Source organism: Eurosta solidaginis, chromosome 1, assembly GCF_040869045.1.
Source record: "Eurosta solidaginis isolate ZX-2024a chromosome 1, ASM4086904v1, whole genome shotgun sequence".
NCBI classification, from domain to species: Eukaryota; Metazoa; Arthropoda; class Insecta; order Diptera; family Tephritidae; genus Eurosta; species Eurosta solidaginis.
In genome coordinates this window covers 90,869,594-90,896,427 of record NC_090319.1, presented here as the reverse complement: position 1 = coordinate 90,896,427, position 26,834 = coordinate 90,869,594, and the positions used below count along the sequence as shown (strand labels likewise).

The window sequence follows — 26,834 nt, the reverse complement described above, 5'->3', positions numbered from 1 at the left end:
GTTGTTGTTGTAGCAGTGCTTCGCCCCACCTAACAGACGCGACCGATCACAAACTGTCATCAATATCCTCTAACGGGAGTCCAAGGAAACTTGCTGTTTCAACAGGGGTGGACCATAGGGAAAGGGGTGTTAGAGGCGTTGGTTCCACATTACAATTAAAGAGATGGTTGGTGTCATGTGGGGACACATTGCAAGCGGGGCATACATTTTGTATGTCGGGGTTTATTCTGGATAGGTAAGAGTTTAACCTGTTACAGTATCCAGAACGAAGTTGAGCCAGAGTGACACGCGTTTCCCTGGGGAGTATGCGTTCCTCTTCCGCAAGTTTTGGATACTTTACTTTGAGTACTGGGTTCACCGGGCAATTCCCGGCATAAAGGTCCGACGCCTGTTTGTGGAGTTCACCAAGGACCTGCTTGTGTTTTTTCGCTTCATACGGCTGTGTTCTCAGATGCCGTATTTCCTCAAAATGCTTACTGAGATGACTCCTTAAGCCCCTAGGCGGTGCTGGCTCGTCAATCAGATGTCTGTTGGGATGCCCAGGTTTCTGGGTATTCAACAGGAACTGTTTGGTCAGCATCTCGTTTCTTTCCCTGATGGGGAGTATTCTCGCCTCATTATGTAGATGGTGTTCTGGGGACATAAGAAGACAGCCCGTGGCAATTCTGAGAGCAGTATTTTGGCAGGCCTGTAGCTTCTTCCAGTGGGTAATTTTTAGGCTTGGCGACCATATGGGTGACGCGTAGCACGTAATCGGCTGGCTAATTGCTTTGTATGTAGTCATGAGCGTTTCTTTATCTTTTCCCCAGGTACTGCCAGCAAGGGATTTGAGGATTTTGTTACGGCTCTGAATTCTCGGAACAATTGCGGCTGCGTGCTCACCAAAATGTAGATCCTGATCAAACGTCACACCCAAGATTTTGGGGTGTAGGACAGTCGGTAGCGTAGAGCCATCGACGTGGATGTTCAAAATGGTCGACATTTGGGACGTCCATGTTGTAAATAAGGTCGCGGAAGATTTAGTCGGTGATAATGCCAGGTTTCGCGAGGCGAAAAAACTGGAGAGATCAGGGAGGTAGCCGTTTATTTTATTGCATAGCTCATCGATCTGTGGGCCTGGGCCTGTGGCCATTACTGTGCAGTCATCGGCGTAGGAAACGATTGTGACTCCTTCCGGTGGTGAAGGTAGTTTAGATATGTAGAAATTAAACAAAAGTGGGGATAGGACACCACCCTGTGGCACCCCTTGTTTAATTCTCCTTGGCTTTGATGTTTCGTTTCTAAATAGCACCGATGCCTGCCGACCACCCAGATAATTTGCGGTCCACCTTTTAAGACATGGGGGAAGGGTAGACCCTTCCAGGTCTTGCAGTAACGAGCCGTGGTTGACCGTATCAAAAGCTTTTGATAGGTCTAGCGCTACGAGTACTGTTCTATGGTGGGGGTTTTGATTTAAACCGCAATTTATCTGGGTGCCAATGACATTTAGCGCGGAGGTAGTGCTATGGAGTTTTCTGAAGCCATGCTGATGGGAGGCTAGTTGCAAATTTGCTTGGAAATAAGGGAGCAAAATGGCTTCGAGCGTCTTTGCTACTGGCGATAGGAGAGATATCGGACGATACGACTCTCCTATGTTAGCTGGTTTACCAGGCTTTAGTAGCGGGACCACCTTGGCCATTCTCCATTTCTCGGGTATGACAAAGGTGGAAAGAGACAGGTTGAAGACCTGCGCTAAATATTTGAAACCCTCTTTCCCTAGGCTTTTAAACATCGGCATGGCTATGCCGTCTGGGCCCACTGCTTTGGATGGTTTAGCGCGACCAATGGCGTCCTCAACCTCTTTAGCGGTGATGGTGATTGGTGACGCGCTGAATTTGTGTTTATGTGCGTGTCTGTTGGCCCTCCGTCTAACTTTGTCGACCGTAGAATGCATTATATATTGTCGGCAGAAAGCGCTCGCGCATTTTTTCGCATCCGACAGCACTTTGTCGCCAAAGGCGATGGAAACTTTGTCTTTGTGCTTAGTCGGATTCGATAGGGACTTTACGGTGGACCAAAGTTTACCCACACCGGTAGAGAGGTTACAACCTCTTAGGTGCTCCTCCCATTTCGCCCGCTTGTGTTCATCCACAAGCAATCTGATGCGTTGGTTTATATCCCTTATTTGGGGGTCGCCTGGATCAAGCTGCCTTATAAGGTCACGTTCTCTCGCTAAGTTTGCGGCCTCCGCCGGGAAGTGGGGCCGGATTTCGGGAATTCTCCCGGCGGGAATGAAACGTGCCGAGGCGGATTCAATGACCTTGCGGAAGGCACGCTCCCCTTGTCGGGCATCAGTCGGGATAGGGAGGGCAGCAAAGAGGTTGTCTGTAAAGGATTTATATTCTCCCCACTTTCCTTTTTTAAAGTTTATGAAAGTGCGTTTTTCGGTGACGATGAAGTCGGCGGTACGCTCGAGCGAAACAAGTATAGGCAGGTGGTCGGATGCCAATGATACCATCGGCTGCCAGTTGACGCAGTTTACGAGTTCTGCGCTCACGATTGAGATATCTGGCGAACTGTGACAGCTTCCCACCATACGTGTGGGGGTGTCTCCGTTTATTGTGCAGAACGTCGTTTCTTCTATTTGATCCGCCAACATCTCGCCCCTACTGTCCGCCCGCAAATTTGAATGACATAGATCATGATAAGGCGATTGTTTCCAGTGAGTAAGGCTCTAATATTAGGGTGGTATCCACCGGGGCAACAGGTGGCAGGGGGGATGTAGATGTTGATGATTTCTAGGTTTGCATCGCCTGACCGGACAGATAGGCCTTGACGTTCTAAGACATTGTCCCTGCGGTCGATGCCAGGATCAAATATGTGATATTGCACAGAGTGGTGTATTATAAACGCGAGGCCGCCTCCATTTCCGCTCTCGCGATCTTTTCTGTGGACATTATACCCAGAGCAGGTCTGCAATGCAGATCGTGCTGTGAGTTTAGTCTCTTGAATCGCAGCAATGCGGATGTTGTGCCGCTTCATGAAATTGACTATCTCCGTAATCTTCCCAGTTAGTCCATTACAGTTTAACTGCAGAATTCTGAAGTGCATGAGGGGAGACGTCGCCACTCTGGGGGTAAGTGACGGGTGACTACGCCTGGGTTGAGGAAGGCCAGGACGCAATTGTTGTTGCGGCCCTGGGACTGGGCGTCCTTGGGCAACCATTGGGGTACCCGGATGATTTGGGTTTGCGACCTGGCAACATGGCGCGATGAAACCCGTCGAGGGGTTGCCGTCGCGGAGACCAGAACATCTAGGAAAGTGGCACCACCCGAGGCAGGAGCTGTATTGGGCGGATGTCGCAAACATATATATTCTGTGCTGGCAAACGGTGCAAACGGAGGTAGGGACTAAGAGGCTGTTTCCCTGACCTACACGATTGCTGCCGGAAAAGAGGGGGGGGGGGAGAAGACGGGGGCAGGGGCTGTTGCTCAGCATTGCTTCCGACTCTACTACGAAGATTGTAGTTATGAGTGGTAGCAGCTGTTTGAGTTGTTGGCGCCGTAAGGCGCGAGCAGCAGCGGGTACTTGTTGTGGCTTGCTGAGCAGCGGGGCTGCTGGAAGGTAATGGGGGGGGGGGGGGGCGCTTAGACGTAGACTACGGGACGCCCTTGGGCGTGAACAGCAAGGAGCCACAAAAGATTTATAAAAGTTACGTGGACGTCGGGTTTTGGGATCAAGCCCAGAACAACCTGTCCGATGCAACCATCCCTTACACGAGACACACTGAACAGAGTATGACCGTGCTAAAAAGATTCTTTTCCGGCAGATGCAGCAAAACCATTTCTCAGGACCGAGGTCAGGAGACGGACCCGGATTGGATTCGATACCTTCCCGGAGCAAGAGAATATGGAGCAGTCCTGCTGCAAGGAGCTGCTGGGAGGATGACAATTTGTGGGAGGGACGAAACAAATTAAATGGGGTTACACTGAAATGACAGTCCTTGGTCGGGAAAAATCCCGAGTCGCTCCGGTACATAGAACCGACTGCCTTGGGAAGCGAATAGGTCTCCTCTGCCTCTTTTATTGCCTATTCCTGCCTCTTCCTATACATCTCCCCAACATAAGCGTCATTACTATCTTTTCCCCGCTCCTCACTACCTCGTCTTTCTCCCCACCTCCTCCTATGTTCCTCCCTGTTTACCCCGTCTTTCCATGCTGCTCTACTTCTCTCCTTTCCTGCATATCTCTCTCTTTCTCCTCCTTATCTACTCATCTCTTTGTCACCTCGCTTCCTCTTTCTCTCTCCTATTCCTCCCTCTCATTTTCCTATTTCTTACTCCTCGCTCTCTTCATTTATCTCTTTTCCTTCATACCTCTCTTAGTATCTCCCTTCCACTATCTCGCTGACTCTTCCCGAATATCTTTCTTTCGATCGCTTTCCCTATCTCTGTCTTCAGTTCTAGCTTCCTATATCTTTCTTTCTGTCCCGTTAGCTGTTTCTCTGCCTTCTATCTCCCCTTGACTCCTGTCTATCTCTATCTCTCTGCAAACATTCCCACGGAAAAACGGAATGTATCTTGACTTTATCAGCTTACGGTGGTCGCTAAGATTGAAAATTCATATCACCAACTAGTAGAAGACGCAGATTGTGTATTTTTCGTTACGTTGTTTTTGGCCACTCTGAGTAGTACATCTGTTTGCAGGATCTAGTTTTTCAACATTGATTGCGACCATCAACGATGTCCGTTTATTTCAGCGCTTTTAAGAGAATTGGTCATCGACCCAGACACGTTTTCCATCCATCCTAATTTTAAATTATTTCGCCTGAAAGTAACTGCGGAGCTTAAAAGCAGTTTGATACGTACTTGTAACCATTTTATATCTTCCAGAATCAAATTCTACGCGTCAGCATGTTTGGCAACACAATCGCTGAGGTTATGGAGTTGCAAAAGGATACATTTCCTTTCCGTAAACTACCATGGATACAAACTACATTAGCAGAGCATGTAAGAGATAACAAAACCAGTTGATATTAAATTTGATACTATTGATTAAATTTGTTTTCCTTTTTAAATTTTGAATGAATATTTAGGTTTTGCTATTGAATGGCAAACAAACAGAAGGAATATTCAGCGTCTCCGCCGATGTGGATAAGGTTAATTGTTTGAAAACCCGCTTTGATCGGTGGGAAGTTCCTGATTATAAAAATAGCATGGGTAAGTTGCGAATTACGCTTAGGGGAAATGAAGGAAGAAAGAAAACTTGCGCTGGATTTTGTGTAACTTGAAATGTTTACTTCTCTGCCATATAATTTGTGTGAAAAATGTTTACATTTCAAATGACAATGACTCACGAATGTTTATCTTGTTATTAATATTCGTGAGTAAACAATATAAAGAAAGTCCGGCTTTGATAATAATTCCAATTTTGAACTTCGACAATTATTTCAATTTCGAAAATAATTCGAACTTCAAAAATTGTTTGAACTTTAAACTGTTCGAACTTCATTAATAATTTAAACTTCGAAAACTATTCGGACTTCTAAAATAATTTGAACTTTAAAACTTTTCGAAGTTTTTTAATTTTTGTTAGGAAGCAATAAAATAACGATAGTAAACAGTTTTTCAGTGCATTTGGTAACATACGATTTAAATTTATTGATAATAACGCTTGATGTCGAATAAAAGTTATTATTTTTTTTAATTTCCCGTTTTACAGTGGATGGAAATGCGCCCGCTAGTCTGTTGAAACTGTGGTATCGTGAATTATATGATCCTCGTATCCCGGACCAAGTCTATGAAGAATGTGTCAATACGGAGGATCCAGATAAGGCCAGAGAAATAGTTGATAAGCTTCCAGAACTAAATAAATTGGTAAGTTGAAAATGAAAAGGTAAACCTGCAACCTCTTGAATGTTATGGCAATGTTAAACTGATAACCAAGCCAGCCAGCGTGGCCATTGTTTGCAAAGAATGAAAGCAGCTGAGCTCGTTGTGGTCAGAGCTTAAAGATGCTATCACGAGGAAATAAGGGCACAACGACTATGTATATCTAAAGTTCGCGGCGTCGAATAAAATCACGGTTTGAAGTATAACAGCTGGTGATAGGACCAGAAACTGTGGTGTTTGTTGACTATACCTAACCTTCACTTTTTCACAGAAGTTGTCTCAAGTCGATGACGGCGGTTTAAGCGTCCTCAGCGATAAAAAAAAATTAAAGGCGCGATAACCTCCGAAGAAATTTTTTAAGGCCGCGCTTCAAATTGGCGGGACGGGACCTACTTGTTTTATGCCGACTATGAACCGATCTGCAAGGCAGATGAGTTTTCACTGAGAGCTTTTTATGGCAGAAATACACTCGGAGTGCGGGGCGACCCGCTTAGAAAAATTTTCTTCTAATTGAAAAACTTGTTTCTATAATTTTTTGGTGTTGCTTTACCCGGGGCGTGAACCCAGGATCTTCGGTATGGTAGGCGGAGCACGCTACCATCACACTACGGCGGCCGCCATGTCCTCCGTGATAGCCAAACTAAAATAAAGTTTATAGTTAGCCCTATACCTACTGCGAAACAGGAAAAAGGATGGAGACGTTTGACCATATGATCTCTATGCATCCTATCCAATATTATCTCCTCCTTCGGCCAATGGAATCACGCTCAAGGTAATTAATTACTTAGATTAGTCAACAATTATTTCGCACAAATATGATCCTGATTCCATGAATTGACCTTTTTTCGTTGTGAAAAGGCTATTATTGACCTTGGTAAGTCAGAGCTGAGTGTAACGAACCTTGTTGGTGCTGTAAAGGCAAAAATACCCCAAAGGTTAGGGGAAGTATTACAGAAAAACGAGAACATTTAGAAGTAAAACAAACTTTCTGCATATCGGAGCTGCAAAGATATGGACATGGCTGCAAAAATTCCAGCTTCTCCACAATATTCTCAATCCGATGGTCCTTTGCCGGATACAGATCCGGTACGATCCAGTAACACAGCACCATTAAGGTGCTAGCCCGACCATCTCGGGAACGATTTATGTGGCCACATTAAACCTTCAGGCCATCCCTCCCTCCCCACCCACAAGTTCCTCAAATTTAATCCGATGTATTCATCTCTTAGTGCAATTTATGTACATACTTTTAACCAACGTTTCGTCAAAATCTTTTTAGCTTCTTCAGGGGTATTACAATTATTCTAATTATATTGCATTATTCGTTCTTAAACAAACAGAATTTAATGAAATTTTTCATTTGAAGGTTCTTACCTACTTGGTACACTTTTTGCAACAATTCTCCCATGCCGATGTGGTGAGTTGCACCAAAATGGACTCATCTAATTTGGCAATGGTATTTGCGCCAAATTGTTTGCGCTGCACCTCGGACGATCCGAAAGTGATATTAGAAAATGCGCGCAAAGAAATGGCTTTTATGCGCACACTTATACAAAGCATGGATACAACGCATATAGCGAATCTCACTTGAGAGCTGGAAGAAAACTGAAGAAAGTAAATAAGAAAAAAAAAAATTTCAAACGGAGCTAACCATTGTAAGGGATCCGCGGAGCGAAATTTGAGGTATGTTAGATAAAGTAGATTACGAAAAGAAATTAAATAATTTTATTGCATAAGAAAATTTTGATGAATGAATTACGTTTTGTATTTTTTTAAGTAGGCTTTTTTAATTTAAATTTAAATATTTTATATTTAACATTGAATTGCAATATTAATGAAATACTCATGGCAGCATTTAAAAAAAAAGTGAAAAAGTAAACGGTAAATCAAACATATACAGTTAAAGTTATAAATACATATACGTAGTAGTGTTATGTAATACATACATACATAAAAAATATATACTCAATTATGTTTAATAATATTAGAATTTTAAAAAAGTTGTATTTAAAAGAAGGTCAGAGGTCGCAAATAAAATACTCGTGCTAGCATATATATAAAAATACTTATGTATATACTAATATACATACATACATATGTTAACAAATAATTGTACACAATGTTTATAGAAGCATAAAACTAATATGGCAAAATCTATACATTTACAAATATTTAGTAATGAAAGAAAAATTTCATTTCCACATCTTTAAATATGTCAAACAAATTCAATTAATCAAAAGAAAAAGCAGCTAAATTTTTATTTAAATTTTACCTTCACCAAATTTACTAATTTGCTTTCAAATGCTTTCGTTTTAATGTACACAACATCCTCTTAAGGGCCATTTCATGTCAAATTGATACAATTTCCGCTTGAGCATAAAACAAACTTGTGCACAAATCAAAAACAATATTTTTTCTTTTAAAAAGTTCAGGGTGCTTATTCTGTAACTCGATTCGAGAGAAAATCAGATTCGAAAGTTGTCAAACCACATACATGTTTCTCAAATGCAGGGCGAATTCAGTACCAGGTATTGTTATCGCAGCAGCTGATTGCTTCTTCTTGATTTTCCATACAATGCCTTGTACAACAATATGTCAGTTAATCGAAATCACTAAACATTTTTTGGGACTTGACATTCTTCTGCACGGCGAATTGGTTTGAATCATCAATTGCCATCACCTTGCATAGGTTCGCCTTGCTCAAATCTGAAAGACATTTTTTGCGAATCGAGTAACATCATTTTTGAAGAACTGGAAGACTTGAATAGTATGCCATACATTTTTGAATAATTGAAAAAAAAAATTTATTTTGAACCCACACTGTGCTTAAGTTTTTCAATTTTGTTTGCTTTCTTCTGTTCAAGCGCACTAGATTTGAGAAAACTGGTACGTCCATTTAATTCGAGTTCGAAGAATTTTAAACAAATAATTTCAAAATAATTAAAAGTTTTAAAGCTTATATTTTAATAACTCGAAAGATAATACTTAGTACTATAAAAAAAAGGATCAGACGGGTTTCGATTTTCACAAAAACCCCATTGAATCGGTTTTGAATGCTTTTTGCGCTTTCTTTGCGCAAGGCTATTCGTATTTTAAATCCAAAACTTTGCATGATTTCATAATCTTGAATAAGTTTTCAAATCGATTCTGGAGAACGAAAAATTTTCAATTAGCAGAAGTTCGAAAACTTGGAAATTCTTAAAATTAATTCATTTCTGTAGTCGCCGAAAATTTACGAAAAGTAAATTTTTTGAAAATTAAATTTGAAAATTAACTTTAAACTGTTATTTATTAAAAAAAATGGTTTATAAAATAAAAATATCTAAAACTGACTTTAACAACTAATGTAAATTTTGCTACAAAGATTATGTAATAAAAAAAACTAAATGTACTGTTTGAAATCCAAAAACTAGCTTGATTTCATAAACCTGAAATCGAAAAAGCTTTTCGGAAACGGAAATTTTTCCATTAGCTCGAAAATTCTTCAACTCAGGGTTTGAACATTTTGTTTTGGTTTTTGTTTTTGTATCATGGCTTTAGCCAATCTCTAGTGAATTTTTTCGAAATATTTTTCTTTTGACATTTATTTATTAAAAAAAATGTTTGTTTACAAAATTAAAATATCTAAAATTGTCTTTAAAAACAATGTTTAAAAAATATTATATTAAAAAACATCAGAATGTACTTCTTGAAATCCAAAAATTTCCTTGATTTCAGAAACTTGTATCAGTTTTTAAATCGATTTCGAAAAATTTTGAAAATAAACTTGATCCAAATCGATTTCGAAAATGACAAATTTTCTATGCACAAATTCGAAAACTTGAAAATTCTCCAACTGTGGGTGGGAATCTTTTGTTTTCTTAATTTTTTTTTCTGTATCATGGTTTTGGTCAATCTGTACTGATGCAAAAATTCACAAAGACTAAAAGTTTTTGAAATATTTATTTTTAACTTGATGCACTTATTTGACCATTATTATATTTGACTCGGATTGACCCTTATGTAACATAATAATAATCAAGGCAAAATATACAAATATTAAATTTACTATGTAGAATTAAAAAACAAAGTAATTTATGCATACAAAATACTCGCACTATGGGTGCATTACACATAATTTCGGTGCGAATATTGAGAAAATTTTAAAATTCTAAATAAAATTTAATTAATAATATGTGCTATAATAATATAAACCTTTCCTAGCTCAAATCAATTACATAATTTAAGAAACTTGAACAAATGTAAAATAGTTTGCTGAATTCGAAAAACAAAATAGTCAGAAATTAGCAAAGCGATATATTTTCTGAAATATACACTGCTAGAGAGTACAGCGCACGAGATTCTGGTTGCTGTTAGTGTAGCGACAAAAATACTGCTCAAAGATTAGGTGGAATGTGCTTTCGGAGTGATAGTTCTCTGCCAGGAAGCCAAGACATGCTGGCGGTTAGTCCCGATTGCCTGAAATATCGGTTTATTCTTCAAGTCAGAAGCAAAATTACTAGGTTTTTCAAATTTAGAAAGCTAATTTCACCTTATACTGTTACTTGGTACTGAGTGACTTTAGGTTTCTTTGGGACAAAACGTATACATCCTTTAAGATTTTTTATCACAATTAAAAAACCCGCATGTAACACCATAGTTGTGATAGAATTTTATTTCTTTTTGTTGATGTCCTACGTTGGGCGCCAGTGAAAAATTCAAACATTAAATAAAAACATAATCCGGAATTTTAAATAAATTATTTTCTTAAAATAAAAAATCTTAGCTGGTTAGTCCATGAAGAGAATTTAAATTCATCCAAATATTTTACATAGGAAGTAATGCTCGAAAGTTCAGGTTCTTGTCAACTACTCTTATAATAAGCGCTTGCTAATGAATTTATTTTCAATTTTATTTAATAATTTTTTTTTAGTGTACTAGCTATTAAAATGCCTAAATGTACATATGTATGTATGTATTTAAACAACTTTTTATTTAATAAGTAATATATATTAAATTTTTTTTACACATTACACATTAATTTTACAACACTTTGGCATTTATATGATTAATTAAAAAGATAATAATTAGAAATCAATTGAAAATTTAGCGTTGAAAAAAATACTAAACATTGATATTAAAGAAGTGACAAAAAAATTTAAATTAATAATGTTGGAATCAAAAAATGCAAAAAAATAGTCCTTAAGCAAAGTTTTAAAATATTTAAGCAAATTATCAGCGAAAAAATTAAAACTAGTTAATATGAAAATCAAAAAATCCAAAACTTAAACACCAATCAAACAGAATGAAATCTTAATTCATATAAAAAAATATTTCAAATTATTAAAATTTTTAAATTTACAAAATAATAAGCTACGTTCACACGCTGCCATATTTTACAAATCATTCGAAATGAAATATTGAGCAGCATACATCACACGAGTAAAAATTCCGGGCAATCTAGAGCTTCAGAGATTGAGATGCAGTGTTTTGTATGTTATTAGCAGTAAAAGGAAAGATTCAAAACGATTTGGTAGTTATCTAAATCGTTTCATATGGCTTCAGAGATGCATAAAAAGAAAGGTTAAAATAAATATATTACTAAATTTGTACTTAATTTAAGATAAACAACACAGAAAACTGTCAGTAATGTGAACGTGGCTTAGTATCACACATAAATTTTAAATTTGTTTATACACATAAGTATGTACATATGTACATAACAACTTATTTTTGAAATTGTTATATGTTTCGATACTGCCCCTGCAAAAATTGTGCGACTTCTCCCTAAAGAGTGTGGACCTAGACTTATCCATTTCGCAAACAATTGGCTTATAATTATTCCAAACTAATCTCGTATGGGTAGAGTTCGGGACTAGTCATTAGTACTCCTTGGAGAAGAACTAATAGAGACAAAAAGCGTAATATATACTAACTTAATGAAGCTCTGATCCTTGTACTAAAAGAAATTAAGGGGCCATCTTGCTCCTGATTAATAACAATATATAGGGTTTAAACACTTTATTCACTATAAGTATAGGTACTGCTCTAATTAGCTAAGCTAACAATTAATGGTAAACTATCTTGGGTCAAAATGTCAATAGCAGTGAATACGCGTTTCCTTGCTCGTCGCGAGTGTTGTATATATCTCGTGCCTTACGTCCGACCAGCCACAGGAAAGTTGCAATAATTTTTTTCCTCAGCATCGCTCGTTTTTCCAGTAGCCAATATGTACATGAAAAATTCGCCTTTCCGTTCTGGCCATTCCTTTGAAATATTTGTGCAGTCTAACTCTTTAAGCGCTAGTTCAGTAGCCATGTCGATGAATATCACAATTTATCGTAATAATCTTACACGTTATGCTGATTTTTACCCTTCTAACACCATGTAATAAGTTGTAGTGTTATTATTATATTGTATAAATTAATCTTTGCTAAATTGCAAAGATCAAAACAATTATTTTTTAGTGCTGTATGAACATGTCGTATCTTTATTGAATTCGAACTGATTTACAATGATCGTACTATTCCAAACCTAAGCTCTTGCCAACGGAATGTTATCACATGCACCCAACGCGTGAGTTACGTCTTTAGGGTAGATGTTGGGCAGGGTACTTAACTCGATTACCGTAATCAATAAAAAAAACCCTTAAGTTGTGGTATATACATATATAAAGATTTCCGCACTTCTGATTTTGTTTTTTTAATGCTTTCTTCAAATTATTGTATTTATCCCTCAATACTTTCTTGGAACGTCCCATACCAAACTCGGCATTGAAGTGAATGGATATTTCATCCCAACACTTCTCCTTCATATCAACACTAACGCGGTCGGTTTTTTTGCATTCTATAATGCTTGTTTTTGTTTCGACAATGAATAATAATTTTTCAATTTCTACTGTAGTAGTCCAGCGGCGAACAAGGCTGGTGATCCTTTTTGCATGCTGCTACAACTGGCAGTCGTCGTTGGCTTATTTTGCGGGTTGGTGGCTGTGTTCCTTCGAGCTTTACCACCGGGTTTCTAGGTTTCTTGTCCAGTGCGTTGGGGCGCTTCTTTAGGGCCACTAGTTATCCGCTAGAATGTCCGTTGCGTTGGGGCGCTAGTATTAGGGCCACTTATTTATCGCAGGTACGCAATTTTACACACGGATCGCGAGGCACTACTTGAGGGCCTTTGACTACTTTGCGGAAAACTTACGCAACTGGCCGTTGGTCGCAAGTTATTAGTTTCTCTTGGGAGAAACTAAAAAAATAAGTTTTTTGGATGACTCGAAGCTATTCAATAAATTCGTGGCTATTGAATAAATTCGTGGCCAACCGACAACAACCACTATCCTTAATACTCTTCATGCGGTTGATTTGGACATATTGAAAAGATTTGCAATCTCACGAAATGTGTTCGTGTTTGCCATATAGTAGTATATATATTTCTTTCGATGCACCAACCTTAGCCAAACCACCATACTCCTTGTTTGTATAAAATGTATTATAGCGATCTATAAAAAGAGAAGATATTGTATAAATAATGAAAGAACTTTTTTATATAAATTTTACCAATTAACAGACGTTTCGTCGAGCGATTCAGTCTAAAATGTCGTCTGAACACTTCGTCAGTATAGCTTTCTATAACTTGTAGAAAATTTGTTATTTTATCTCGCTCCTCTTCATTTTCAGAAGTGTCTACTGTATTCACAGAAGAATTTAGAAGTTCCTCCGTCCTTCCGCTGGTGTTTGCCCATTCGGATAATGACGTTTCACACATCAGCTATACGCTTATAATTAAATGAAAAATTATAGTAATCCCTTTAATGTAGAATGTTTTTGGCCGTTAATATAAAATATTTTAAAATTTTATTGAGCTCAAGGCCGGTTTTCAATAAAACAAATAAATATGTTATTGTTTTAATTTATTTTTACTCAATATTTCGAATTCAGTCTGAATTCATCATCAGGAGCTAGAAATACACAAAACGAAAAAAGCCCTTTTTTATACACAAACAAAAAATTTTTAAAACAAAACATCACTACTTACTTCTTCAACTGTGATTAGAATACTAAATCGTTTAACACTAATTATATGTAACAAAGGTATTGAACATAATAAAACAGAAAATATAAACAAACTAAAGCACAGTTTTTGTAAACAAAAATATTGGAAAACATCAATACATAAGACGGCAAAACAGTAACGATTCAGCTGATCATCCTAGCGTTGGTGTTGTTGTCACCAAGACGATGGTGTAAATATGCATGTACATACATACATATATGTATATGTGTATGAAAAATGCATTAGGGGTGTCTGTTGTTTTTTATAAGGTTGCGGTATGCATATGCACAATTAGAAGTATCGGATTTGAAATTAATTTTCTTGTCATTAGGTGTGTCTACTATATGTAACATTTCTAAAATGAATCTTTTATTGTAATTTTTCTCTTCTTCCAAGACGGTGACATTTTCGAAGTCCGGGTAATGCCCTGTATCTCTACAATGTGATGTTAAAGCTGTTTTGTTTTCCGAAAAAATATTCCTTAATTTTATATTTGATTTGTGAGCGGATATCCTTGTCTTAAGTTTAGATTTTGTAGTCCCTACATATACCTTCTGGCATAAGTGGGACCTGTCGCCATTACAAGGAATCTTGTATTCCACATCGGACTTGTCATACTTGGATATTTTATCCTTAACATTGCTGAAAATGCACCGGAGCGTATTGTCATACGTAAAGGCTAGTCGTACGTTTTCCTTATCATATAAGTTCGAATATTTTATCCTTTCCGATAGCCCATCGACATATGTTGCAGATTTGTATATTTTATCCTGCGATGTTTCTCTCACATTTTCACCACTGCGTCGAGAATAGTGGTTATAAATAGTTTTTTTTTATTAATTTGATGGGGAAGTTGTTGTCCTCTAACGTCTTTTTAATTATCTTTATGTTTTTGTTATGGTACATCTTGTCGCTGATGGACAGAACCCGCCGCACAAAGTTGTTGGCCGTATTAATAATTATTATCTTCTCGTGTTGCGAGTTGAAGTTGGTGATGGTACCAAAATGGATATGCAACACAACAAATATAAAAGTACCCACCAACATTCAATGGCTTCTTTCCCTAGTCCTTAAGTACGCTCTTCCCACAGATATTAATAAATTCCCACTTTTCAAAACTATAGCTGATGGAGAAAATTATATTCAAACAATTAAGGATAAAGAGAAACAAGAGGTTGAAAGGAACAATTTAACGACGCTTATAAAAGATCACCTAAAAAAGGTAAAAACTTCGACTCGTGACAAATTTATACAAAACACCCTGCTTTCCACCAAACATTTTTTAAAGGAACACGAAGAAATCCTAGTCCTCAATGCCGATAAAGGCAACGTTACCGTGTTGATGGACAAGTTAGAGTATGACAGGAAATTACAGAGTATAGTGAACGATATTTCCACGTACAAAGTGTTAAAGCGGGACCCTACCAATAGGCTACAGGAGAAAAACAATGAAATAGTGGAAAAAATGTACAGTAACAAAGTTATCGATTTGAAAGAAAAGTTTCGCCTTAATTGTAAAACAGCCAATCCCCCACGTATTTATGGTCTACCCAAAATCCATAAAGAAGGTATTACTCTTAAGCCCATCTGTTCGTCTATCAACTCTCCGTATATAATCTATGTATATTTATCGTCCAAATTCTTAAAAATCTTACCACCTCATCTAAGTACAACGTTAAAGACGCAATAGAATTTAAGAACAAAATCAAAGACATATGTTAACGATGATGAGAGTTTAGTGTCATTCGATGTCGTCTCGTTGTTCCCCAGTATCCCTGTAGATTTAGCCCTCGAGATTATAGAGTCAAAATGGATTAAAATAAAGGAGTACACGTCCATGACCAAAGAGCTTTTTCTGACAGTGGTGAAGTTCTGCATAAAAGAGAACAGGTATTTCAAATACAATGATAAGATATATGAGCAACGTTCGGGGATGCCCATGGGTTCGCCAGCTTCGCCCGTTATAGCAGATATCGTGAACGGAAGACATGGAAGTAATGCTCGGCCTTCTAAACGGATACCATAGAGCTGTCAAATTTACAATAGAAGTGGAAGAAGATGGAAAGCTACCGTTCTTGGACACTCTTGTTATTAAGAAAAACAACATGGTCACTATGGATTGGTTTAAGAAGCCAACAGCATCCGGAAGACTCATCAACTTCAACTCGCAACACGAGAAGAAAATAATTATTAATACGGCCAACAACTTTGTGCGGCGGGTTCTGTCCATCAGCGACAAGATGTACCATAACAAAAACATAAAGATAATTAAAGAGACGTTAGAGGACAACAACTTCCCCATCAAATTAATAAAAAACTGATTTATAACCACTATTCTCGACGCAGTGGTGAAAGTGTGAGAGAAACATCGCAGGATAAAATATACAAATCTGCAACATATGTCGCTGGGCTATCGGAAAGGATAAAATATTCGAACTTATATGATAAGGAAAACGTACGACTAGCCTTTACGTATGACAATACGCTCCGGTGCATTTTCAGCAATGTTAAGGATAAAATATCCAAGTATGACAAGTCCGATGTGGTATACAAGATTCTTTGTAATGGCGACGGGTTTCACTTATGCCAGAAAGTATATGTAGGGACTACAAAATCTAAACTTAAGGCAAGGATATCCGCTCACAAATCAAATATAAAATTAAGGAATAATTTTTCGGAAAACAAAACAGCTTTAACATCACATTGTAGAGATACAGGGCATTACCCGGACTTCGAAAATGTCTCCGTCTTGGAAGAAGAGAAAAATTACAATAAAAGATTCATTTTAGAAATGTTACATATAGTAGACACACCTAATGACAAGAAAATTAATTTCAAATCCGACACTTCTAATTGTGCATATGCATACCGCAACCTTATAAAAAACAACAGACACCCCTAATGTATTTTTCATAAACATATACATATATGTATGTATGTACATGCATATTTACACCATCGTCTTGGTGACAACAACACCAACGCTAGGATGATCAGCTGAATCGTTATTGTTTTGCCGTCTTATGTATTGATGTTTTCCAATATTTTTGTTTCCAAAAACTGTTCTTTAGTTTGTTTATATTTTCTGTTTTATTATGTTCAATACCTTTGTTACATATAATTAGTGTTAAACGATTTAGTCTTCTAATCACAGTTGAAGAAGTAAGTAGTGATGTTTTGTTTTAAAAATTGTTTGTGTATAAAAAAGGGCTTTTTTCGTTTTGTGTATTTCTAGCTCCTGATGATGAATTCAGACTGAATTCGAAATATTAAGTAAAAATAAATTAAAACAATAACATATTTATTTGTTTAATTGAAACCCGGCCTTGAGCTCAATAAAATTTTAAAATATGTAATCCCTTTAAAATATTTGATATTACTTACTTCAAAGAATTGATCTTCCATTTTCTCGTTTTTTAATTTTGCGTCTTTCTATTAGTATCTTTAATTTTTGTGTACGTTTCTTGTTCTTATTTTCAACAAAACAGATGTTTTATATTAGTGCTGCCAGCTCTCATAAAGTTGATCCAGATCTTTCCTATGAGATTTGAGCCAGAGCCAGAGCACGATAACCTAATAGAACGGCCCTTCCAATGAATGCCAGTATTGCCAGCCCTCTACCGATATGTCACTCTTTCCAATTTGCGTTGCCATATCGGTAGTGGTGCCATTACACAACAAAGGTGGCCTTTATAATAGATGCCTCACTTGTAGGATTTGACTATCCAACACCTGAGAATAATGAAAGCAACTGCTTTTCAGTTAGTGATGACCAGATCGCAAAGCCGACAGAGTTTTTAATACTTGAAATAATGTACACTCTCTGCTTGATATTACATACAGATTGACAAATTTTCCTTCCACAGAACACTAAGCTCTTTTTTCAAAACATGTAGCGGTCTAGCTATTATAGCTTCCATTGCTCTTTGAAAAATTCTAGGTGAATTTTTCAGACCGAATGGCATTCGCAAAAATTCATATTTTCCATCACTTACGGAGAAAGCGGGGTTTTCGATGTCATTTTCCTTGACGAAAACCTGATTCCAAATCAATGCTTGAAAAACATTTTGATTTACCTAAATTTGATAAAATTATGTTAGTATCCGGAATTGGATAACGATCAGAAATGGTATGTTCATTAATCTTTTTATAATCGATGACCATTCTAAGTTTGGGTGAGCCATCATCATTTGTTCCTTTTTTGGGTACAACCAAAATCTAGGTCTTATTATGTTTTTGACGGCGGCGAACGAACGATTTAAATTTAACATTAAAACATTTATTTATTAGAGATTGAGTACAAGTATTAAAAATACAATTATTGATTTGACAATTCACTTGTTATTGTGTTGTTGCTTGACGTTGTGGTTAACGTTGTGTTTGTATGGCTGTGTGGCTGTGTGGATTGACGGGGTGTGTTTCAAAATTGGTACTTTGCCTGCTGCACTGACGATATTGTACTGAAAATTTATGCTTATAAGGCATACAGTTTTGCCTGGTCTTTCGTTAAGTTGCAGTGATGCCATCTTGGTTTTTATCGTGCAATGACATCCCACTCCCCGGTGAATCCTCTGGGGGATTCACTACCTCTAAAGCGGCTAGCTTGCTTGCTGGACGACGAATTATTCCAGAGCTAGTACGGACTGCAGCAGTCCTAACTTGTCCATCGTTAGCTACGAATACCTCCGTTATTCTACCTCGATCCCATTGACTTCTTGGTCGGGCAGAATCGCAAACAATTACTAATTGCCCCGGTTTAAGTGGTGGTACTTCCGCTCTCCATTTAGAACGGCGGAGTAACTGTGGCAAATACTCGACGGTCCACCTCTTCCAAAACGATCCTTTATGTTTTGCGATATGCGCCACTGCTTTCGCAGACACGTTTTCTCTTCGGCTTGGCTGGGCGTTTGAGTAGAATTGAGGCATCCTAACAAGAAGTGGTTCGGGGTTAACGGCTCGTCTTCATGTGGCGTAATTGGCAACTCAGTCAATGGACGACTATTAATGATATTCTTCGCCTCTATTAGAACGCTCCGAAAGGTTTCAAGTCGCGGTGCTTCTTGTAGAAACACGCTGTAAAAAACGCTTGACGCACTGGACGAGGCGCTCCCAGTAACCGCCTGCAGACGGATTCGCAGGACAATTAAAACCCCATTGTATATTACGTTGTGCCATCTCGCCCTCAATACGATTGAAATCAAATAAACGTTCTTCTTGCTTCAACTCCCTTTGCGCTCCAACAAAATTTGTGCCATTATCACTCCGAATTTTAATTGGCACCCCTCGTTTGTTTACAAAATTTCGCAGGCACAAAATAAATGCGTCAGTTGATAGCTCGTCTGCTACCTCTAAATGCACTGCTCTCTTAGTTAAGCAGGTGAATAGTACCACCCATCGTTTTTCTTTTCTTCGCCCTATTGTTACAAAAAATGGACCGCAGTAATCAACCCCAGAATAGGAAAAAGGGCGGACATATGGCGTAAGTCGATCACTCAGCAACTGACCCATTAGTGGTGTTGCGGGTTTGGCGTTGTTAAAGATGCTATTCGGACACTCCTTCTTGATCGACTTGAGTAATGCGCGCGCACGAGTTACCCAAAACCTTTGTCTCATTTCATTTATGGTAAGCGAATCGTTTTGATGGTGTACACGGCAGTGATATTGTTTCATTATAAGTCGTGTAACATGATGATAATGTGGTAGAATAACTGGGCGTCTAGCTGTGACTGGTAGGCAATATGCGGCGTCGATTCTGCCATTGGCTTTGAGTAGACCATCGACATCTAAAAATGGCGTGAGTTGATATATCGCACTGGATTTGGACAGACATTTATTTTTTCAATCGCGTTGATCTCTTCAGCGAAAGACTCGGACTGAACTCTTCGAAGGATTACATTTTCAGCGTCAGAAAGCTCTCCTCTTCGGCGAGTATCAGCTCTGGCATTATAGCGAAATCGAAAAACCCAGGCGACCGTTCTGACAATCTTTAAAAAAGACGAAAAATTAGTAAAAAAAATATGGGATACTTCTCTAAATTTGACAGCATCATGACTCGTTCTGCCAACTCTTCCAAGGCACAATGATCAGACGACAACTCTGCGATTTGTTTAGGCCAATGTGACTCATCTTGATATAGAAATTCAGGACCCACGAACCATCTTGATTTTGGTTCGAACGACGTACTTGATCGTGTTGCTTCATCTGCTACGTTGAAGGCGGTGGGAATCCAGCGCCACTGATTTGCAGTTGTAACACTCAAAATTTCGGTAACACGAAATGCGACGAACTGTTTGTAGTCTCGATCTGTAGAGCGAATCCAGAGTATGGCGGTTTTCGAATCGCTCGAAAATGTTGTACTATGCACTCGAAAATCATGGCAGCGTTCGATCGACTCCTTGAGACGGCAACCCAAAACTGCGTCTTGCAACTCCAATCGCGGGATTGTCATGCCCTTCAGTGGTGCACACCTTGACTTTGCACACACCAACGTAACATCAACTTTTTGGCTTTTGTATACGCGTAGATACGCAACAGCGGCATACGCTCAGGAACTGGCGTCGACGAAAATATGCAACTGTATATTTTCTGCTGCTGGCAACATAATGGAGTAACATCGTGGCACTGAAAGACGCTTCATGGACTGTATGTTTTTCCACCATTTGGACCACTGTTCTGCTAATTGATTTGGTTTTGGTTCGTCCCATTGTACACGCAACTTCCACAACGACTGGAAAGGCTTGTTGTTATGTTCGCCAAAAGACCAAACGGATCGAGCATTGACATGGCAATGACCAATAACTCGCGCTTAGTGGGCGATCATGTACCATCGAGAACATCGTGGGCAATTTTATGGAATCTGAAATTAAATTCTAGGCTGTCGTTAGCAGTGTTCCAAAACATACCTAGTACTTTCTCCATTGTTGCGTGACACTCCATCTTTATTACCTCGTTGCTGGCAGTAATACCATTGTTTAAATTTTGCTCTAAATATTTGTTGTTGGAAACGAAATTGCGTAGTTTAAAGTCAGCGGCGGCGTTAATTTCAATGGCTTGTTTAGTAACCTGGACGGCTTCTTCGATGCTGTTGTAACTTATAACCAGATCGTAGACATACGTGCTTTCAATGACTGCACGCATACCTCTGGGCATCGTTGACTGGAACTTGACGGCGTTAGTATTTTTAATATGCTCAGCACGACATGGTGAGCAAATTGCTCCGAAAATCATTGTTTGCATTCTATATGTACGGATCGGCTCGTTCTGATTTCCATCTCGCCATAGAAATCGCTGTGCATCCTGATCGGCGTCTCTGATTCGCACTTGAGAAAACATCTCTTGTGTAAAGACTGTAAAAGTATATTAGATGGCAATCGATTTAATTTATTTTCAATACGAAGCGATGCGTATTTTTCAAAGTGTACACAGGATATATCTTATGTTAGCTGCAGTTCTTAAAACATATATGGCTGACAGTATATCTTAAGTTAGCTGCAGTTTTAAAGCATATATGGTTGACAGCGGTTGAACGTACTGACTGTGGCAAAGTTGCACTTAGGCCTACCCTACTGGGCACGACTTAGGTAAAGCAGTGTTTACAGCTTAGCCTTCCTGACATTCCGATCGACTCGATCGGGTATCTTTTGGCACTTCCTCGGTGTCACCATTCTCTCTCTCAATTAGAGGATCCGACAAGGCACACCTACGTAAACGATTCAATTCAACCACACCATTATAAGGTATTTGTGTGACCTGGACATTTTCTATGTCCTTCAGAACGTATCGATCGTTTGGCAATGTTTTGCTTATTTCATAGGGACCCTTGTACTTGGGGATAAATTTTTTATTAGTCCCCGCAGTGGTGTCTACATTTTTCATGACTACGTAATCCCCCACCTTGAACACTTTCGCTGGGACGCTATGTTTTAGAAAATACTTTTGACTATAGTCCTAAGACTTTTCAATAGATTGTAATGCTTTTGATCGAATTTTCCCTAGGTCTGGTGGTTCAGTTGCACCCTTCTTTTCTTGTAAGTGTTCTGTCAGTTCATCGATGATTCTACCCCTCTGTTCCACTCCAAACAATAACGTACTCGGTGATTCTTTGGTTGACGAGTGAACAGAATTATTAATAGCATACTCCACCTCAACCAGTTTGCTCATCCAATCCGAGTGACCTATTGGTTCGGTAAGTTTCGCCAGCATTGCCTTTAACACTCTGTTCACCCTCTCCACCTGTCCGTTCGCCTGTGGCGAAGCGACTGCAACCTTGCTACAACCTTGCTGCTGCACATTATTATTAATTAGAAACTGAAAATTCTTTAGACGTGAAGCATGTTCCCCGATCACTTATGATACGCCGGGGTCGACTATAGCTATAGAAGGACCTTTGCAAAGATGCGGAAACCTCTTTCGTACTTGTGGTTTTTACTGCATATAATTTACTAAACTTCGTGAAACTGTCTACAACTACTAAAATGTGTTTCCTAACTGTGCGAATTGAGGGAAGTGGTCCAAAGTGGTCTATGTGTACTATATCGAAAGGAACTGGTGTTCTAGGAATATTATACAAGTTATGCTCGTTAGATCGGGCCGCCGGTGAGAATACTATGCACTTAACACAATTTCGTATATAGTTTTCGACCTTTTTTCTAAGCTTTGGAAACCAGTAATTCTTTTTCAACTCATATACTGTCTTGTCAACGCCCATAAGCCCAATTATTTCATGCATTAATCGGATTATATTGGTTTCCATTTCTATAGGTACATATAGCTGAAGATGGGGTGACTTTGGATCGGATTTAAAAACAAGGCGATCTTTAAGCTCGTAGTGCTGCACTGGGCCATTCTCTAATCTCTCCCTTAACGTTTTTATCGCATTATCTCTATTTTGAGTGATCTGTATATTTAAGTCGGTATTATCTACTTCTTCAGAGCTGACTAGATGGCATCGGCGTAAAGCATCGACATGGCCCATTGAACAGCCCCTACGTTGGTTTATTTGCTTCTTATCCATTGCCTGAGCGAGAGCACTGCAATCAGTGACTATGACAAAGGCAATTCCCTTTAATTCGGTTTTAAATCTTTCTAGTGAATAAACAATAGCTAAAGTTTCTAACTCAAAGCTGTGAAGTTTTGACTCTGACTCTGAAGCTGTTTTAGAAAAATATGACTTGGGATGAAATTTTCCATCCTCTTGTTTTTGCATAAGCACAGCTCCAAATCTTATCTTACTGGCATCAGTGTGTAGCTCAGTGTCTTTACTGGGGTTGTAAATAGCCAATACCGGAGCTGACACTAAACAACTTCTGAGAGACTCGAAGGCTTTATCACACAGCTCACAAAAATTAAAGGAAGTATTTTTTTTTTTTGAGCAGATTAGTTAAAGGCTTTGCGATTGAAGAAAAGGACGGAACGAATTTCCTAAAATAAGAAAACAGACCGAGACACTGTTGGAGCTGTTTGAAGTTTCGTGGCTTTGGGAAATTCTTTTTTTTCTCAATATGTACATCGTTTGGTCGGATGCCCTTACTGTTCACGTGATATCCCAGGAAGTCTACTTCCGAATATTCAAATTTACATTTTTCCATCCTCAACTCAAGACCTCGCATGTATAACCGTCTTAGCACACAACTTACAACGTCTACATGGGTTTCGAAGTCGGATGTGGCTACCAAAATATCATCCATAAAGATAACAATTTCCCCCGACTGTAATAGATCTCGAAAAATCTCGCAAAAAAAGCGCTGAAACACCGCCGGCGCGTTTCTCAAGGGGTCACAAAAGACGTATACTTAATGGAATCGTTTTCCATTTGAACCTGGTGAAACCCACTTTTAAGGTCCAACACTGAAAATTTTCTTACCCGATAAATACTCCAAACAATCTTCTATCACGGCATAGGAAAGTTGTCTCGGATGGTCTTTTTTATTCAGGAACCTATAATCTATACATAATCGTCCCTCGTCATTCCTTTTCCTGACCAACACAGTGGCAGACGCGTACGGGGAGTTGCTATACCTTATAACGCCCTCAGAGAGTAATTTATCAATAATTGCCTGCACTTCGGCCTTCTCGGAATGAGAAAGTCTCCTTGGAGAACAATGAAAAGGCGTATCATCGGTTAGGTCTATTTTCATTTTATAATCTAGGGGTGATATCTGTACTTCTGCTGAGGGATTTGAGTATTGATTCACTATAACCCTTCTTAATACATCCGATTGCTGTGCATTTAGCTCAGAGCTAACATCTGGTTTGTCTGAAGATTCCCCCTGCGACACAACACCAATAACCTCGTTACCAACACAGGTACCTACCGGGTGAGAAACGTTTTTGTTACATATTTCCACCCCACATATCTGCATTGTGTATTCCTTTGAATACTTACTTTCCTCTTCCGGCTCCTTTTGATCACTTGGCTGAATCGAACCGTCGGTGGACCCCACCAACCCCCCAATCGGACCCGCTGGACATGAGTTACAAGTTTTCTTAAGGCTAAACAAATCGAGCGCACTATTTTCAAAACAATTTATATTGCTCAATTTTATTTCATTTTTTATGTTCATTAAAATTTCTTCAGAATACTGGATTTTAGATTTAAATTTACATAAAAATATACGGAATTTGTTTAATAGATCTCGCCCAATTAATACGGGCATAGAGAGATCAGAATCATTCAAACTAAAAATCTATGGGTAATTTTCTGCCCTTTTAATTTAACTTCACATATAACTTCTCCAAATGTCTAAATTTGTTTATTACCCACTTGGTGGGCTTCGGTTGGCTGCCCATGTTGAAGGGTACAATTGACCTTTTAATAAAACTCCTCGGACTACCGGAATCGAGAAGAGAAAATATATGAGCAGTGCGTTCGCTTTGTTTACCTAGAACAGTGACACCACTTGTCTTATATCAACTGCCTGAACCAAACCTGCTTCATTTGAATCTATATCATCGATAGCGGCGACCGCCACTTTCTTCTTGGGGCATGTTTGATGGAAATACCCAAGCTATACTTTTAATCGACGAGGTACAGCCTGTTGTTGTTGTTTAATCGTGTTTAAATGCAACCTATCTCGAAGTTTGTCGTAGCGTTCGTATTGTACTTTCAGCTGCTTCATCGTGGTCGTTTGGTATAGCATTGATAATAGATTAGATTAGATTAGATTATTTATTTATTACGGCCAGAAGCCTAATTCGTAAATTTGAAAATATTACAGTTTTTTATCTTATAGCTAAGGTTTTACAATATTCATATAATTTTGTTTTAAATACTGTTATTTGGTTGCAACTTTTTATATCCATAGGCAGATCATTGTAACTTTTCAGACCCTTGTAGAAAATGTTCTGTTGATCAATTTCAGTTCTAAAAAACGGCGATTTGAAATTATGTTTGCTCCTCGTATTTATGTTATGAGTTTGCTCAACTAATGCTATATTTTTATTTAAATACTCAGGTACATTTCCATGTTTGATATTAAATATGAATTTCATGGAGTGGAAAAAAATCTTTTGTTTCACACTTAACCAGTCTAAAGTCTTCAACATGTTAGCCGTTCGTGTATCTCTAGGTTTCTGAAGAATAAAAATCTCATGCATCTATTTTGAAGCTTTTGGAGCTTGTCTACTTCTTTATCCGATATTATGAATAGAATGGACGGGCAGTACACGAAGTGCGGTTCTATAACTGATTTATATAAGATTATTTTGTACTTTTTATGAATGAATTTAGTTTTTCTCTGCATCACTCCTATTTTATTAGCAACTTTTTTAATTGTATAATTTATATGATCTTCAAATTTGAGTTTATTATCAATTATTATTCCTAAGTATTTTATACTGTTAACTCCCTGTATGATTTCATCATTTATTTTTAGCTCGGCTATATCCTCCTCATTGATATTCCTCCTTGTTATTATCATATATTTAGTTTTATTTATGTTTAGTTTCAGTCTATTACCACACAACGATTTATACAAGTTATTTAGTTCATGTTGCATTTTGGCGAGTGCAGTATTAATATTATTTTCACTTATCATAATTAATGCATCATCCGCAAAAAGTCTAATTTCACAACCTTCGATAGCATTGACTATGTCATTTATGCATATAAGAAATAATATAGGTGCCAATACTGAGCCTTGAGGTAACCCTATGTGTACCTCTAATTCATCCGACGTCACGGCATTTATAACTGTTTTCTGCTTTCTCTGCTTCAAATAGTTGCTGAACCATTTAAGTTCAATATCAGTTATGCCAATCCGCTGCATTTTTTTTATTAATATCTCTCTATCCACCGTTTCAAAAGCTCTTTTGAGGTCAAGGAAAACTGAAACCACTACTTTTTTGTTGTTTAGCTCTTCTTTCCAATCAGATATCACCAAGTTCAGCGCTGTCTCACAGGAGTGTGTGGGTTTCTTTGTCGGCAGAATTATTCCAACAAATGATGGTTTCTAATGAAACGCTTTATCGCTACCGAATCAAGGAAACACACTGTATAACTTTGTATAAATATTTCTTGATTTTATTCGCGGATGAACCGCAATGTTTGCGATTTAGTTTTTACAAATTTATGATGAATGCGTGCGCTTGTCACGACAGCTCGAACAAAGGACAAAGAACAAAGTAAGAAAGAGTATAAAACTCATTTTGACATTTATCATTGAATGACATGTGAATCGTGTCGCGAAGTAAAATGACTCTCATTGACTATTGTAAAAAGGCTAGTTAGTAAACCGCCACATACTCCCCCACCAGTGATCCACCGATCACGTTGAAAAAGTTACAAAACGATTGGGTTTTCTAATCAGTCTTCCTGATCGTGTTCTAACTTCTGTGGGTACACAGTTAACGTTATTGGATTTTTTGGCATGTTGAAATTTTTGACTAAGAGGTTCATTGTTTTCTTTAACATTATTTTTTACAATAAAATTTTTGGTAT

The 26,834-nt window shown here is 38.1% G+C and overlaps 1 protein-coding gene and 1 pseudogene across 11 annotated transcripts in view; one reads left to right on the top strand and one right to left on the bottom strand.

Moving 5' to 3' along the window:
* Positions 1-26,834, top strand: part of LOC137236462 (rho GTPase-activating protein 39-like) — a 556,674-nt gene that overhangs the window by 2,958 nt on the left and 526,882 nt on the right. For 10 of the 11 annotated variants that reach the window (XR_010948428.1, XR_010948426.1, XR_010948425.1 and 7 more), the window contains 4 exons: positions 4,871-4,987; positions 5,074-5,197; positions 5,700-5,854; positions 7,236-7,552. Coding sequence is in view for 1 of the 11 variants with exons in the window: in XM_067759091.1 (XP_067615192.1) it covers positions 4,892-4,987; positions 5,074-5,197; positions 5,700-5,854; positions 7,236-7,460 (600 nt within the window). In the remaining 10 variants the exon portion in view is untranslated. Of the gene's footprint in view, positions 1-4,870; positions 4,988-5,073; positions 5,198-5,699; positions 5,855-7,235; positions 9,197-26,834 lie in introns of those variants that run through there. The other variant, XM_067759091.1, reaches the window with a different exon arrangement.
* The window catches only part of LOC137237217 (hematopoietically-expressed homeobox protein HHEX-like), a 463,868-nt pseudogene that overhangs the window by 107,144 nt on the left and 329,890 nt on the right, over positions 1-26,834 (bottom strand).